At 37.2% G+C, this 15,536-nt stretch overlaps 1 protein-coding gene across 3 annotated transcripts in view; it reads left to right on the plus strand.

Annotated features, from left to right (window-relative positions):
* The window catches only part of RPS6KB1 (ribosomal protein S6 kinase B1), a 40,345-nt gene extending 24,809 nt beyond the window's left edge, over positions 1-15,536 (plus strand). For 2 of the 3 annotated variants that reach the window (XM_019981111.2, XM_070772589.1), the window contains exons 7-15: positions 493-593; positions 2,397-2,487; positions 2,669-2,759; positions 3,312-3,419; positions 3,724-3,786; positions 3,983-4,060; positions 7,961-8,068; positions 10,805-10,917; positions 11,827-15,536. In XM_019981111.2, the coding sequence (XP_019836670.1) occupies positions 493-593; positions 2,397-2,487; positions 2,669-2,759; positions 3,312-3,419; positions 3,724-3,786; positions 3,983-4,060; positions 7,961-8,068; positions 10,805-10,917; positions 11,827-12,064 (991 nt within the window). In that variant the 3' untranslated portion in view covers positions 12,065-15,536. The remainder of the gene's footprint in view (positions 1-492; positions 594-2,396; positions 2,488-2,668; positions 2,760-3,311; positions 3,420-3,723; positions 3,787-3,982; positions 4,061-7,960; positions 8,069-10,804; positions 10,918-11,826) is intronic. The other variant, XM_070772590.1, reaches the window with a different exon arrangement.

Genomic DNA, 15,536 nt, shown 5'->3' on the forward strand with positions numbered 1-15,536 from the left:
GGGCATGAGCTGTATATAAATATGCAGCTGTATTAAGTAAGGGATGAGTGGGCTTTTAAGGGTCAGGTTATAAGGTATTTTTTAAACTAAGGCTTGATCTCGGAGAATAATGAAGTTCCTATTTCCTATGGAATTTAAAAATTGGGGGTGGGTGGGAGAAATTTGCTTTGATCTGAATGACTATTGGCCCAGTTCCCACATAGACAGAACAAAACATGACCAATGACAGTTTGGCATAATCTGGACTTCTTTGCAGTTTTAGCAAGATGTTTTATTGATGAAATAAAACATGTTATAGTTTCACTAAACAAGTGAAACATAAATGTCTCCATGCATTTTGGCAGCAGCCTATGCCATCTCTTCTCCCCATACCCACCCCCACTAATTTGGTCTTTGGTGCATGTCTATTTCTTTCAAGGAATTTTGCTCCAAACATAAACTGCTTTGAGTGGATTATTCTTTTTAATTTTATTAAATCACTTTTGTTTCCAGCTTTTACTTGGCAGAAATCTCCATGGCTTTGGGGCATTTACATCAAAAGGGGATCATCTACAGAGACCTGAAGCCGGAGAATATCATGCTTAATCACCAAGGTGGAGATATACTGTAAACAGTTCTATAGTAAATAATCATCTTAAAATCTTCCCACACAGGTTCATGGTCATTTTCAAAGCCCCATATTCATGTGTCTGTTACTATACGTTCCTCCCTCAGAATTTATAGCATCATGATGCTTGTACTTACGGTTAATGAGATTGAAAAGAGTTGAGGATAACTGGCCACTCAACTCCCTTTTCTAGTTTAACCTTTACTCTTTATAGCTTTGTCCTTCTTTTGAAATCCTTACATAAAGTGTGGTGAGCCAAAAGCCAGTCCAAGTACTAATTTTGGTTTGTTTCTTAAGTTGGAAAGTGAATCTTAACTTTATAAATCGAGTTTTCTTTAATGATGAAAATACAGAAATATTAGAAACAGTGTTTTTATGATAAATTTTATTAATGCTATATAAAAGAGAAGGAGATTAGAACTGAACCAAACCATTTGATTATACTTTGGAAATAAAATGTTTAGTAGGCATCAGTTTATTCTTGCTGTTTGTAACAAATGTAGGAATCAGACAGACTAATATTCTATACAGCTGTGGGTACAGCCGAGTGAACCTTGATTGTAACTGCATGTTGGTACAGACAGTTCAGCTTATGTGAGAGTAACCTGGGCTGGGGAGACTTGGCAGTTCACTCACATCCCAGAGGAGCAGCCAGCCAATCCGGGTATCTGGGGGTTAGTGGCAGCTGCTGATCCTTAGGTGTCTATCCGAGGACACAAGAGGTAGTTAATGCTCGTACAGAAAATGGCTTATGGAGAACCGATGCCAGAATAAATGTTTCAAATTGTGGGGTTTTTCTCTTTTCTTCTCCCCCTCTCCTTTTTTTTTTTTTTTTTAAAGAAATGCTGTATTTAACCACATTTGTCGTGGATATCTATGTATCTTCCTTTCTCCCAGTTCTGTCCTCATTGCCTCAGATTTAGATTCTAAATTCTAAGACAAGGGATAGAATAGGCATGTGATTAATTAGCTTCTTTGATCCATAACCTAAGTGTATCAGGTAATTCTGTGGAAATGTCCTATTTCTTCTTCTGTGTCAGAGTGAAGTACACATTTACATGTGAGTTAATAGTCCATTGCCTTTTCTTGAAATAAACTTGCAATAGTAGGGTCCCTGGGGTTGCTGAACCACTGGATAGCTAATGACAGGTCGGTAGGACTAAACTTGAACTGAAGTGTTCTTTGTATAAGGTGATGAGTTTTTTACTTTCTGGATCAGAAATGATGGTTCCATGCTATGTAGCAATTTCATTTCTTTTTCCAAACTGCATTGACAGAATAAGCTAACTTATTATAGTTATATATATATAGTTATAGTGACTAAGACTGTTTTAAGAACAGTTAGGTCACAGTTCATGGTGATAAAAGCAATATATTTGAAGTACAGTGTCACACCTCACCTTTGTTTAAAACATGCAGAATATTTTTTTTTAGGGTCTGTATACTTAATCCAGACTTCATCAAGTTTTCCCAGGACTTACTTGCTCAGGATGATAAAGGATTTTTGGTATAAAGTAAAGCTGGAGCCTTAGACAAGCTGTTTTGTCTTTTTCTCATATTTATTTTCCCACAAGATAGATTATATCACTGGCAAAAGTAGTTTTGCCTTACCCTTCACAAATTAGCATCCTTATTTTTGGATGGAACATTGCTAGTTCTTGATCTCAAAAAATAAATTTAAGGCAGAAAAATTAAAATGAAAGGATAGATTATTATCTTGTATGAAAACATTTAAACACTGCACGTACTTAGAATTCTCAGAATAACCATCTTTAATCTTTCCTTCTAGGTCACGTCAAACTAACAGATTTTGGACTATGCAAAGAATCTATTCATGACGGAACAGTCACACACACCTTTTGTGGAACAATAGAATACATGTGAGCTGCATGTTGAAAGAAATATTACTGGTTTGGGGGTAATAGCTAACTTTTACCTGGTTTAAGTAATAAGTGTGCTAAATTTTCTGTTGCACTATTTGATTCTGTATCTTGTAGAAATTTTAATTCAGATGATATGCAACTAGTGGACTGTTTAGGTGTATTATTTTTCTCTTTGTAGGGCCCCTGAGATCTTGATGAGAAGTGGCCACAATCGTGCTGTGGATTGGTGGAGTTTGGGAGCATTAATGTATGACATGCTGACTGGAGCAGTAGGTGCACAGTTAAAAGCTGCATGTATTATGATCTGTGCCGAGTAGTTACAAAGTCATTACAGGAACAGATAATGTCTGTTTTTGGAAAATGTTACCAATGAAATTATTTTTCAATGAAGTTATTTTTAAAAAATCTAACACTAGCAATGCTTAATTAGTGGTATTATGGGCCTCTGTACTTTTAGAAGTATTTTCATCTGTACTTTTTGAAGTATTTTCATTTAGATGATCTATGTCATGGCCTGTGGTCCTATGAATCAGAGGCAAAACAAGTATTGCCCTTATTTTATAGATGGACAAAGTGAAGCATAAAATCAAATGGCTCACCCATTATCACACCAGGCTAATGGTGGAAAACCAGTTCCTTCCAGGACATTGCTTTTTCTCTGTGCCATTGCTTAAAAACTACAGCTCTTTAGCGGTCAGTCATCCCACATCACAGCATACATTTCTGATCTCTGTGTAACTAATTCAGGAAATGGATAATTCTGTTATTTAAAATTTGATATTCTTTCTATGCTAAGTTTTCTTACTCTCTTCTCTTCTTAGCCCCCGTTCACTGGGGAGAATAGAAAGAAAACAATTGACAAAATCCTCAAATGTAAACTCAATTTGCCTCCCTACCTCACGCAAGAAGCCAGAGATCTGCTTAAAAAGGTAGGATTCTAAAATTAGCACTCAACGCATAAGTCTCAACTACTAGGATTTAAATAGACAGAACTGAGTATATATTTTGAATATAGAATCATACACAGATGTTGACAAAAAAGCTTACAGTTTTTGCTTCCAAAGTACAAATGTGTTTATTTAAAGACTTTCTTTTCTTTTTATTCCCAGACAATATTTGGAAGTAATTAATAAAGCATATGTTCTCAAGGCAAAATAGACCTGCAAATTCTATAAAGAAAAAAATAATCAGTTTGATTAAGTTCATCAGTGTTTTTCTTTTCCTTCCTAAAAGCTGCTGAAAAGAAATGCTGCTTCTCGTCTTGGAGCTGGTCCTGGGGATGCTGGAGAAGTTCAAGTAGGGACTGGCATGTTTGGTTATTTGAGGGGAAGATAATGCCAATTTTATATATTTGTGAAGGTTATATGTAGTTGCTCAGAAGTATATCTTATTTTGTGATTGGTAACTTCAGATAGTCTGTTAATTTGTCAGTCCAGTGAAGTCTGTTCCCCTTAATCTTTCTTCCTGCTTTTTTTGTTTCATTTTTTCCCAGGCTCATCCATTCTTCAGACATATTAACTGGGAAGAACTGCTGGCTCGGAAGGTGGAGCCCCCCTTCAAACCTCTTTTGGTGTGTATTCATGAGAGCATGTAATTTGAGAGACCTGGTACTTTTTTTACAATAAGAAAATCTCAGACCAGTTAGAAATATTAATGATACAAAAACCTTTGGCCTATCCTCTCTTCTCTTCACAATCTGTATTCTGCGCAGTCTTTTAAGGAACTATAGCAGCAATTGATGACTGTATTAACTGGTTTTAAGTTGGTTGCTTAAAATAATAAAATCATTTAAGTAATTGGGACTTTGAGTTTTCTTGCTTTGTTTTTGTTTTGCTTAACTCAGCCCATTTTGAATTTGCTTTCATATAGCAAAGTGTCATAAACTAGGTGGCTTAAACAGAAATTTACTGTGTTGCAGTTCTGGAGGCTAGAAGTTCAAGATCAAGGTATTGTCAGGGTTGGTTCTTGCTACAGGCTATGAGAGACTGTTTCATGCTTATCTGCTAGCCTTTGGTGGTTTGCTGGCAGTCCTTGGCATTTCTTGGCTTGTAGGCACATCATCCTGTCTTTTCCTTCATGTTCATGTGGCATTCTCCTTGTGTGTAGATCTGCATCCAAATTTTCTGTTTTTTTGTAAGAACACCAGTCATTGGATTAGATAGCATATTCAAAAGCAGAGACATTACTTTGCCAACACAGGTCCATCTAGTCAAGGCTATGGTTTTTCCTGTGGTCATGTATGGATGTGAGAGTTGGACTGTGAAGAAAGCTGAGCGCCGAAGAATTGATGCTTTTGAACTGTGGTGTTGGAGAAGACTCTTGAGAGTCCCTTGGACTGCAAGGAGATCCAACCAGTCCATTCTGAAGGAGATCTTTGGAAGGAATGATGCTAAAGCTGAAACTCCAGTACTTTGGCCACCTCATGCAAAGAGTTGTCTCATTGGAAAAGACTCTGCTGCTGGGAGGGATTGAGGGCAGGAGGAGAAGGGGACAACAGAGGATGAGATGGCTGGATGGCATCACTGACTAGATGGACGTGAGTCTGGGTGAACTCCGGGAGTTGGTGATGGACAGGGAGGCCTGGCGTGCTGCGATTCATGGGGTCGCAAAGAGTCGGACACGACTGAGCAACTGAACTGAACTGAACTACTCCAGTATGACCTTATCTTAACTAGTTACATCTGTAATGGCCTTCATTCCAAACAAGGTTACATTCTGAGATCCTGGGGTTAGAACTTCATCATGTGAATGTTGGAGGGACACCATTCAAACCATAACAATATGTTTATAAGTGAATGAGTTAGTGTATTAGTTCTTTCTTTTTCCCATCTCAAGAATTTGAGAAAAGATAATTTCTTTTTCTGTTTCTTGAAGTGGAGGAAAAGGAGTAGGATAACGATGATGGTTATTTGGTCCTAGGAGCACAGGGGTTGCTTGCTTTAAAATTTCAATATATTTTAAAATTTAAAATTTGAACATGACCGTCAGGGTAAAACCCTCATGTACCAACTGCCCAGCTTGAAAAATTATCAGGTCATCTTGTTTAAACATTAACATAACCACCATGCTATCATAATAACTAAAAAGCTAACAATTTCCCTAGTTGTTTCTTTTTTTCCCTGTTGTTTTGATTCAATAAGGATTCAGTCAAAACCTGTATAGGTTGACTGTGTTTTTTTAAGTCTTAAGAAACTGATGAGTTTCTTAACTGATCCATAGATCAGTTCAGCTCAGTCCCTCAGTCGTGTCCTACTCTTTGAGACCCCATGGACTGTAGCACGTCAGGCTTCCCTGTCCCACACCAACTCCTGGAGCTTGCTCAAACTCATGTCCATTGAGTCAGTGATGCCATCCAACCATCTCATCCTCTGTCTTCTTTTCCTCCTGCCTTCAATCTTGCCCAGCATCAGGGTCTTTTCCAATGAGACAGTTCTTCGCATCAGGTAGCCAGGAATTTCAGCTTCAGCAGTCAGTCCTCCCAATGAATATTCAGGACTGATTTCCTTTAGGATGGACCAGTTTGATCTCCTTGCACTCCAAGGGACTCCCAAGAGTCTTCTCCAACACCACAGTTCAAAAGCATCAATTCTTTGGCACTCAGCTTTCTTATGGTCCAACTCCCACACGCGTACATGACTACTGGAGAAACCATAGCTTTGACTAGATAGACCTGGTATCTGCTCTCAATTCCTCCTTTGAGGACTTACTAAAGAAACTTTACCATATGTCCTGTGCAGTTTCTCATATTTTGATTTTGCTGATTTTAACTCCATGACATGTCCTCAGCCATGTTCACCTGTTCCTCATATTTCTGAGAACTAATAGTACAGATTTAGTTTAGATCTGATTCAGATTAAATTTTTGGTGCTATATATATTGATCAGAAGGTATAATGTGTACTTAAACATTTCTTTTAGTGATGTTAGTGGTCATTAATCATTGCCTGTATCAGTGGTTCTCAGCCAGGGTTGATTTGGCAATGTCAGAGACAAGCAGTCACAACTTAGGGAGGAGTGCTACTGGTACGTACGAGTAGAGGCCAGAGATGCTATTAAACATCCTGTAACGCACCGGACAGCCTCCTGCCACAAGAGTCATCAGGTCCAAAATGTCAATAGTGCTAAGGCTGAGAATCTAGAGCCTAGTTAGTTCCAAGATTTTGTTAAGGGTTTGAAAAATTGTCCTAGTCTAATAATCATTATTCATTCTTTATTAGCTGGAATTGTCCTGTGAAAAGATATTCTTACCTTAGCTGTTTGGTTACCTGAGGCACAGTTTATATAGAAAAGGCAGGATAAAAGTTTTCTTTCCCAGTTCGTGAAATAATGAATTAGTTCCCTAGCATCTTCCAAAATTGACCAATGAATTATGTGATTTTACTACAATTATGAATTCATGCTGTTTAACATATTTGAGTTTTAATTCATTTCAGTTATTTTTATTGTTCAACTTTTCTCATCTTTAGACATCTTTTCCATCCTGTTGGTTCCCAAGCTCTTTTTTTTTTTTTTTTTTTGCTTTGCTATGCTGTGCAGCATATGGAATCTTACTTCTCTAACCAGGGATTGAACCTGGGCCACGGGCAGTGAAAGTGCAGAGTCTTAACCACTGGACCACCAGGGAAGGCCTGATTCCTGAGTTCTTTTGACACAACCACGAGTCTGGTGTTGCACCAAAGAGAAGAAACAGATCGCGTAGTCAGATTTAGGTGATAATATTCCTTCACAAGAAAATACACTCAGGCAGAGCAGAATATTATTCTTGCTCCTAGAGAAATTTAAAGGAATGAAACAAGCTATGGGAAGAATCTTTTATCTAGAGCATGTTATAAGTGTACTTTGTGTTTAAACTCTGCTTCAAGTTTTTTACAGCTTTGCCAATTTTGCAGATTGTCTCTAAAAAGGGATTTAGCCACTGGGCTAGGCACACCGAAGCTTTGTGAGAGGGGATGATTTATTCTCAGATTTTTAATAGAAATGATAACTAAAGATGTCATTTGACCTTTGATACTTTATAGTTGTATTTATTTTTCAATCTGTGCCAGCTCAGGCTGTTCTACTCTTCTATTACAGTCAAACCCTGAGAAAAGAGCTTTATCTGGAGCCTTCTCTAATGCATGTAATGCTATTGATTGTTATGTATAATACAGTCTCGGAGAAGGCAGTGGCATCCCACTCCAGTACTCTTGCCTGGAAAATCCATGGACGGAGGAGCCTGGTAGGCTGCAGTCCATGGGTCGCTAGGAGTCAGACACGACTGAGCAATTTCACTGTTACTTTTTACTTTCATGCATTGGAGAAGGAAATGGCAACCCACTCCAGTGTTCTTGCCTGGAGAAGCCCAGGGACAGGGAAGCCTTGTGGGCTGCCATCTATGGGGTCGCACAGAGTCGGACACGACTGAAGCGACTTAGCAGCAGCAGCAATACAGTCTGTTCACCATTTTCTAATTGTTTTTTTTTTTTATAAAGCAATCAGAAGAGGATGTGAGTCAGTTTGATTCCAAGTTTACACGTCAGACACCTGTTGACAGCCCAGATGACTCAGCTCTCAGTGAAAGTGCCAACCAGGTCTTTCTGGTAAGTGAAAGACTTTCCAGTGTAGCCATGGGAAATTTAAATATGAGGATGGGCCCTTTTCAATAAGAAAATTAGAATGTAGATAACCTGAGTTTTTTTCAAGTTATCCGCTTATGACTTATCATTGATAAGTAATTGATGTTGCATAACTCAGCATTCCATTTTAGCGATTAGAATCAGAGTATATGATTCATTTTTTGAATAGGCCGCTGACTTAAAATGTTTGCTCAGCATCTTTACTAAAAGCCACACAGCCATAGCAGTAGGAGAAGGGCTCATAGTAACTATTTTATTCCTGAAACTGCTGAAGATTTTTATCTGTAGGGGATTTTTAATCTGTTGATTTTGAATATTTGACACCAAAATACATTGCTTCATGTGTGATTGTAAGCAAATTAACCCTAAGGAGGAAGTATCTATATTGATTTATACTTTGTCTCCCCAGATAGAAAACCAAAACTTCTAGATTTTGATCAACAAAAATGATAGATTTATACCTGATGACCATCAATGCATATTATTTGCCTAGTGCTTATTTTATTACTATAAGTACATGTCATTTGTTTCCCTCGTCATTTGTCATTATCCTTTGGTATTTCTTTTTGGACTATCTGTAGGGAGAATAGAATATGGGAAAAGTAATCATTTGGAAATTTTTTCTCCCTTGTTTGCTAGTTCACAGGATTTGCCATTAACTTCATTCTCAAATCACAATGTGACACAGTGTGGTATCTTTTGGGGCGGAGGGTCAATTCTAAAGTTAGCATGGAACAGAAATCGTGTAAAATAATACTTAAATCACCATAGTACAGCATGCTTTTGAGTAAACAACACTGAATAGTAATAATTCTGTAAATGTATGATTACAGAGTAGTATAATATAAATGAAAAATATAATTTTATAGCATTTTAATTACTTAAGAAGGAAGATGAATGCATTATGTCTACATGATTTGCAAAATTACTGTATCCCCCTTAGTAAAATCTCTCATTTAGGGGAGTAGGCATGATTCATTTCCGTGCTGTTGCTGCTTTCTTTTTTTTCTCTCATGATGTGGAGTTTTATTTTCTACTGATGTGGAATTTATACCTTTGATTCAACATACAGACCTTTTCTTCAGTTGGGTGTTACAGAGTTTTAGCTAGTTTGACAATTTTTTCCCCCATTAAAAAGTTTAGAAACATCTTACCTTGCTACAAAGAAATCCAAAGTTGTGGTGGCAGAAGTTATGGAGCTAAGCTTTCATTCCGATTTGTTAAGCTTCTCTTAATTAAATTGAACAAGTAATGAACATAAGAACAATTCATTTTTAGGTGGTAACCAGAATTCTGTTCACAAAGATTTCTTTTAAAATTAATTTAAAATAGTAACAGCCCACTTATCTGGGGATTGTGACTGTAGTAACTGCAGTTCAGTATTTTTTTTATTGAAAGATAATTGCTTTACAGTATTGTGTTGGTTTCTGCCATACAACAATGCAAATCAGCCATAATTACATATATAATCCCCTCTTTGCCGCCCCTCCCTCTCCCGTCCCGCCCGTCTGTGTCCTCGCAGAGGGCCAGTCTGGGCTCCCTGTGTTCTGCAGCAGCTCCCCACTAGCTCCGTTTTCACGTGATAGTGTATGTGTCAGCTGCTTTCTCAGTTCACCCTACCTTCTCCTTCCCCCGCTGTATGCACAAGTCCATTCTCTACCTCTGAGTCTCCATTCCTTCCCTACAAATAGGTTCATCTGTACTATTTTTCTAGATTCCATAGGATAATTGCCTTACAATACTGTGTTGGTTTCTGTCACACAGTGCAAATCAGCGTAAGTGTTGTGTGTTTGTGTGACCCTCTCTATTGACCCTCCCTCCCACCCACCCTCCAGTAGTTTAAATCCTAATAGAATTAAAGGATATTCAAAGATGATTAAGGCAGAGTCTGGTCCTCCTGGTTAAGCTTCAGCTCACTAGAGCATATGTGGGAATGGCCTTGGTGGTCCACATGTAGCTGTCACAAAGTATGTGCTCTATAGAATTGCACCTCACTCTTCAGGACTTCACCCAAAGCCTTATTGAGTCTTTTTATAATAAGTCAAATGCCTACTTGTAGGTCACAAGGATAACAGAAAGGAAGATAAGTATAGGATTAACTGTTAAAGGGATGAACATTAACAGCAAGATAAATGATAGCTGGTAACCTAATAGCCAGGTCCAAGAAAGAACTAAGGCTACCAAACTGCATTATTGCCTGTTACAGTTAATAGTTTTCACAGTGTTGGCCCTTATTTGTCAGGAAAATACAAGTGTATTCAATCATTGGCATAAAACCAGAAAGACCATATATGCCAAGTTAGAGAATTCTATTTTTATTTTGGCCTAATAATGAGAAACTGTTGGGGGGATGAGAATATTAGTTGCTTATATGTATGTGGCTAGAAACAGTAGAATCTCTCTGCATATATCTTTGTATTTACCATCTTAATGTAGAGCCTGTATTTTTCCTGTTTTGTTCTACTTCTTTTAATACAGTGAAATTTTGTTTGCTGGCCTTTGGGGTTCAATGAATTCTGCTGTCTTGGGGTCTATGCCTCTAGAAATGGCTGGAAGGAAGGTAATGGTGTGAAATGAGATTGAGGAGGTTGGAGAGTAAACACATTGGTGATTTTAGGTGTACATCATTATCTTGGTGTGTCAGAGACCGAGCAAAAACATTTTCTCGACGTTCTGTAGTCCACTGTTACTATCTTTCAGGGTTTTACATATGTGGCTCCATCTGTACTTGAAAGCGTGAAAGAAAAGTTTTCCTTTGAACCAAAAATCCGATCCCCTCGAAGATTTATTGGCAGCCCACGAACACCTGTCAGGTATTCAGACTTTGTTATTATTTTTTAATCTAGAAGAAAGCACATTGTTTAAGAAATTTATGCCAAGTTACATAAATGGAAAATCTGTCATCCTATTTGGTTGGCGTAAGCACAGCATCTCTACCTTCTTATATTGCAAGTGATCCATCTGTGACTAATCAATGAGAAAATGCTATATAGTTTACCTTCCCTCCTGAAAGTAAGCTGCTGCGCTGCAAAGTGTCTTCTTTAACCATTCAACATTTATTATGCACCAGGGATTGTGCTGTGTGCTAGAGACACATGATTATGACAGGAATTGTCCTTGTCCTGATGGAAGCTTACAATTCAGTGAGTCAAAACAAACAAAGAAGGAAATACAAAAAATATGTAATTACAAGTAGTGTCAAATGCTTTGTGGAAAAAAAGAATGTGTTAGTAGAATGCAAAAAATAACATAGGGGCTCCTATTCCTGAAGGAGCTAGCCATACAAAACAGAGAGGCACAGGGGTGTTACAGGTAGAAGAAAGCGCTGCAGAAGTCCTCAGGGAGGAAAAGCTTGGCTGCCTTCTTGGAAATGAAAGGGAGGTCAACATGCCTGAAGTGTGGTGAGTGAGGAAGAAAATGGCAAAGGTTTGGAGAAATATTTTAAATGCAATGAGAAGCTGTTTTAAGTAGGGGAGTAAAATAGTTTTTTTTAAGTATCACTGATGGTTTTATGAGGGCAAGTGTGGAGGTTAAGAGACCAGTTAGGAAAGTAACAATTAGTCTAGGGGAGAGATGGCTCAACTTCTGCCTCTGTACCAATACATATGAAAAGGAAATTAATTGAAAAAAAATCACATTACCCCACTTGCTTTAAATGTAAGGGAAATGTTTCTTGTTGAGATAGTACTTGAGACAAATGATAGCTCTTCCTTGTCTTAAAGCCCAGTCAAATTTTCTCCTGGGGATTTCTGGGGAAGAGGTGCTTCAGCCAGCACGGCAAATCCGCAGACGCCTGTGGAATACCCCATGGAAACAAGTGGGATAGAGCAGATGGACGTGACGATGAGCGGGGAGGCTTCAGCACCGCTTCCAATACGACAGCCAAACTCCGGACCGTACAAAAAGCAAGCTTTTCCCATGATCTCCAAACGACCAGAGCACCTGCGTATGAATCTATGACAGAACAATGCTTTTAACGAATTGAAGGCAAAAATGGTGGGGAGGGGATGTGTGAGCATCCTGCAGGGTAAAACAAGAAGACTCAAAATGACAGTCTCGAAGAGTCAGTGTCATGACATAGAACACTTTGGACAGAGGAAAATTAAACATGGATTAAAAAAAAAATCAATCAATGGTGCAAAAAAACTTAAGTGAAAATAGTATTGCAGAACTCTTAGGCACATCAATTAATTGATTCCTAGCAACATCGTCTCAACCTATCAAGGATTTTCATGTTGATGGCTCAAAACTGACAGTATTAAGGGTAGGATGTTGCTTCTGAATCACTGTTGAGTCCTGATCATGTCGAAGAAGGGTTATCCTTCCATTAGGCAAAGTATGAATTTGCCTATAATACTTGCAACTAAGGACAAATTAGCATGCAAGCTTGGTTAAACTTTCCAGCAACATGGAATCAAAGACGAAAAAAAACTTATCAATTGATGTTTTACGTGCAAACAACCTGAATCTTTTTTTTATATAAATATATATTTTTCAAATAGATTTTTGATTCAGCTCATTATGGAAAACATCCCAAACTTTAAAAATGCGAAATTATTGGTTGGTGTGAAGAAAGCCAGACAACTTCTGTTTCTTCTCTTGGTGAAATAAAAATGCAAATGAATCATTGTTAACCACAGCTGTGGCTCGTTTGAGGGATTGGGGTGGACTTGGGGTTTATTTTCAGTAACCCAGCTGCAATACCTGTCTGTAATACTAGGAGAAAAAAAAAAAAAGAATCTACTTAATCATTTCTGTTTGCAGTACTGTTATGTGCTAAGCTTAACTGGAAGCCTTGGAATGGGCATAAGTTGTATGTCCTTCATTTCATCCTTATCCTGGGCCTGCATTGCACTGGAAAAATACCACCACCTTATACCAGTATTTAGTTCAAGACGTCAAACATGTTCAGCCTGTGGCTGAAGGACAGAAGCAAGTCAGGATAAAATGCATATCGTGGGGCGGCAGAGAGGAGGGAAATCCAGGGGAAGAGGGTGTTGCCATGGTCCACTCTCTTGTGTCTAATGTCTTTACAGCAATTTGGTAAGGTTTTAAGTTTTACTTCTTTTTACTGTTTTTGCTGTCTACCTTCCTTATATTTCTTCCTCAACGGTTTTAAAAGGAAAAAAGATGTTTTTTTCTCCTATATTGGGGCTACATTTTTTGCTTATAAAAATATTTGATGGCCTTTTGATGAATGTCTTCCACAGTGAATAAAACTTAGTGACTTAATTTAGGAAACATGTTAACAAGACACTGTGTTTTGCAGTTGTAACGAAGTCTACATAAGTGATTCACAGGCACAAAGAATAAAAATAAAGGTGACTTTACCTTTCTTAAATACTTCCTGCCTTAAAAGAGCATTTCCGTGACCGTAGATGGTGAAAGGGTTTAATATCTGCAGAGCTTTATAAAAATATATTTCAGTGCATACTGGTATAATAGATGATCATGCAGTTGCAGTTGAGTCTTATCACCTCTTTTTTGTTTGTCTTTTATAATGTCTTCAGTCTGAGTGTGCAAAGTCAATTTGTAATATTTTGCAACCCTACAGTTTTTTTAAATAGATGCTGCTTGCTATGTTCTCCAGACCTTTTTGAGCCATAGGATCCAAGCCATAAAATTATTTATGCATGTTGAATTCAACCAGAAAAGAGACAAGCTTTGCTTAAACAGCAATTCAAGTGATAGAAGATGAAATCCTATGACATTAAGCAAAAATAGAACCAGGAAAAATGATTGGAAATACACCTTTTCAATTGTGGCACTAAACAATTGGTAACAGCTCATCTTTGGACAGAAAGTTTAAAAAAAAAAAAAAATCCCTCCCTCTAGACCTCCTCTTCCCTATTGCAGCAGTCTACTGAACTTTATAACTATAACTAGTATATTAGAAGCTACAATAATGATAAGGGCAGAAATTGTACTTAAAAGTGCAGGTCTTTATGATGTTTAAAAAAAAAAAACAGAACCCAAAAACTATGGTGATAGATACAGGCTTCATTTCAGACTGTAAATGACTTGTCCTATTCTGATACTTGTTTCAAATATGTTTACTAACTATTAATATTGTGTTGACTGCCTGACCAAATTCGTTAAAGTTTTACACCAAAATATTCCTCCTCAGTCCTATTTGCTAGTAACATTTGCATTGTGATTGCCTGGCTATAACCACCCCACAGGTAAACCATTTTCATCATTAGTACTGCCAGCAGTAGTGGCAAACACTGTAAGTAAACTCCTGCATAAAAAGCATTAATTGCATACCTACCATCCATACAAACAAGAGTTTTTCAAACTTTAAACATTAAGTGAAATTAATTTTCTATACTGTGGCCAAGTTTATTGAGAAATTGTTTCATAAATGGATATCCCTACTATGACTGTGAAAACTTGTCAAGTGCCACTTTAGTGTCACAGACAGAAAGCACACACCTATGCAATATGGCTTACCTTATATTTATTTGTAAAAAACCCAAGCATAGTTTAAAATATATGTCAGTAATACTAGTCTTGAGTTTCTGAAAGGGTTATTATTCCAGGTAAGTGTATAAAAAGAGATTTAAGTGTTTTTCTTTCATCACTTATTTTCTTTAAAATCAGCTATTTACAGGATATTTTTTTATTTTATACATGCTGTTTTTTAATTAAAATATAATCACTGAGAACTGAAGTTTACTAATTTTGATTTTATAAGGTTTGTAGCATTATAGAATAAACTGGGATTTATAAACCAGCTGTGATTAACAATGTAAAGTATTAATTATTGAACTTGAACCAGATTTTTAGGAAAATTGTGTTATTTCTTTTTCTCCTTTATGGTCTTAACTAATTTGAATCCTTCAAGAATTTTTCCATACTATTTTTTGAGATAGAAGGTAATGGGGGTGGTGTGGGGGGGGGAGAATGCATGTATGGTACTCCATAAATTCAACATTCTTTAAGAAATACGTGATTATAAATAAACTGCATCCAAGCCTTGGATTTTATATTTAAAATAGGACCTAACTATTTTGGTTATTCAGTCATGTGGTTCCTAGCTTACAAGGGCTAGATCTAAGATTATTCTCATGAGAAATGTTGAATTTATGAAGAATGGATTTTGAGGCTCTGAAAATGGTTAATTCCTCAAATATAAACATCAATGTCCAAACATCTACCTTTTTTCCATAGGAGTAGACGCTAGCAAGCTGGACAAAATAATCATTAAGTATTTGTCCCACCATGACCTGTGGTCTGTGGCTGACTGATACAAAATTCTTCGTGTGTGATTCTTAATTTACCACTACAGCACAAGTATTATCTCAGTGGATTATCTGAAGTAACATTTGAAAGAAGGGTTCATCTGTGTTTGCTCTTTTAAAACTTTTTTTTCCCCTACCCCAAGTTGGCTTTGCATCTATCAGAGTAAATAAATTCTTCAGCTGCCTTA

This window comes from Bos indicus, chromosome 19 (assembly GCF_029378745.1).
Source record: "Bos indicus isolate NIAB-ARS_2022 breed Sahiwal x Tharparkar chromosome 19, NIAB-ARS_B.indTharparkar_mat_pri_1.0, whole genome shotgun sequence".
Taxonomy (NCBI): domain Eukaryota; kingdom Metazoa; phylum Chordata; class Mammalia; order Artiodactyla; family Bovidae; genus Bos; species Bos indicus.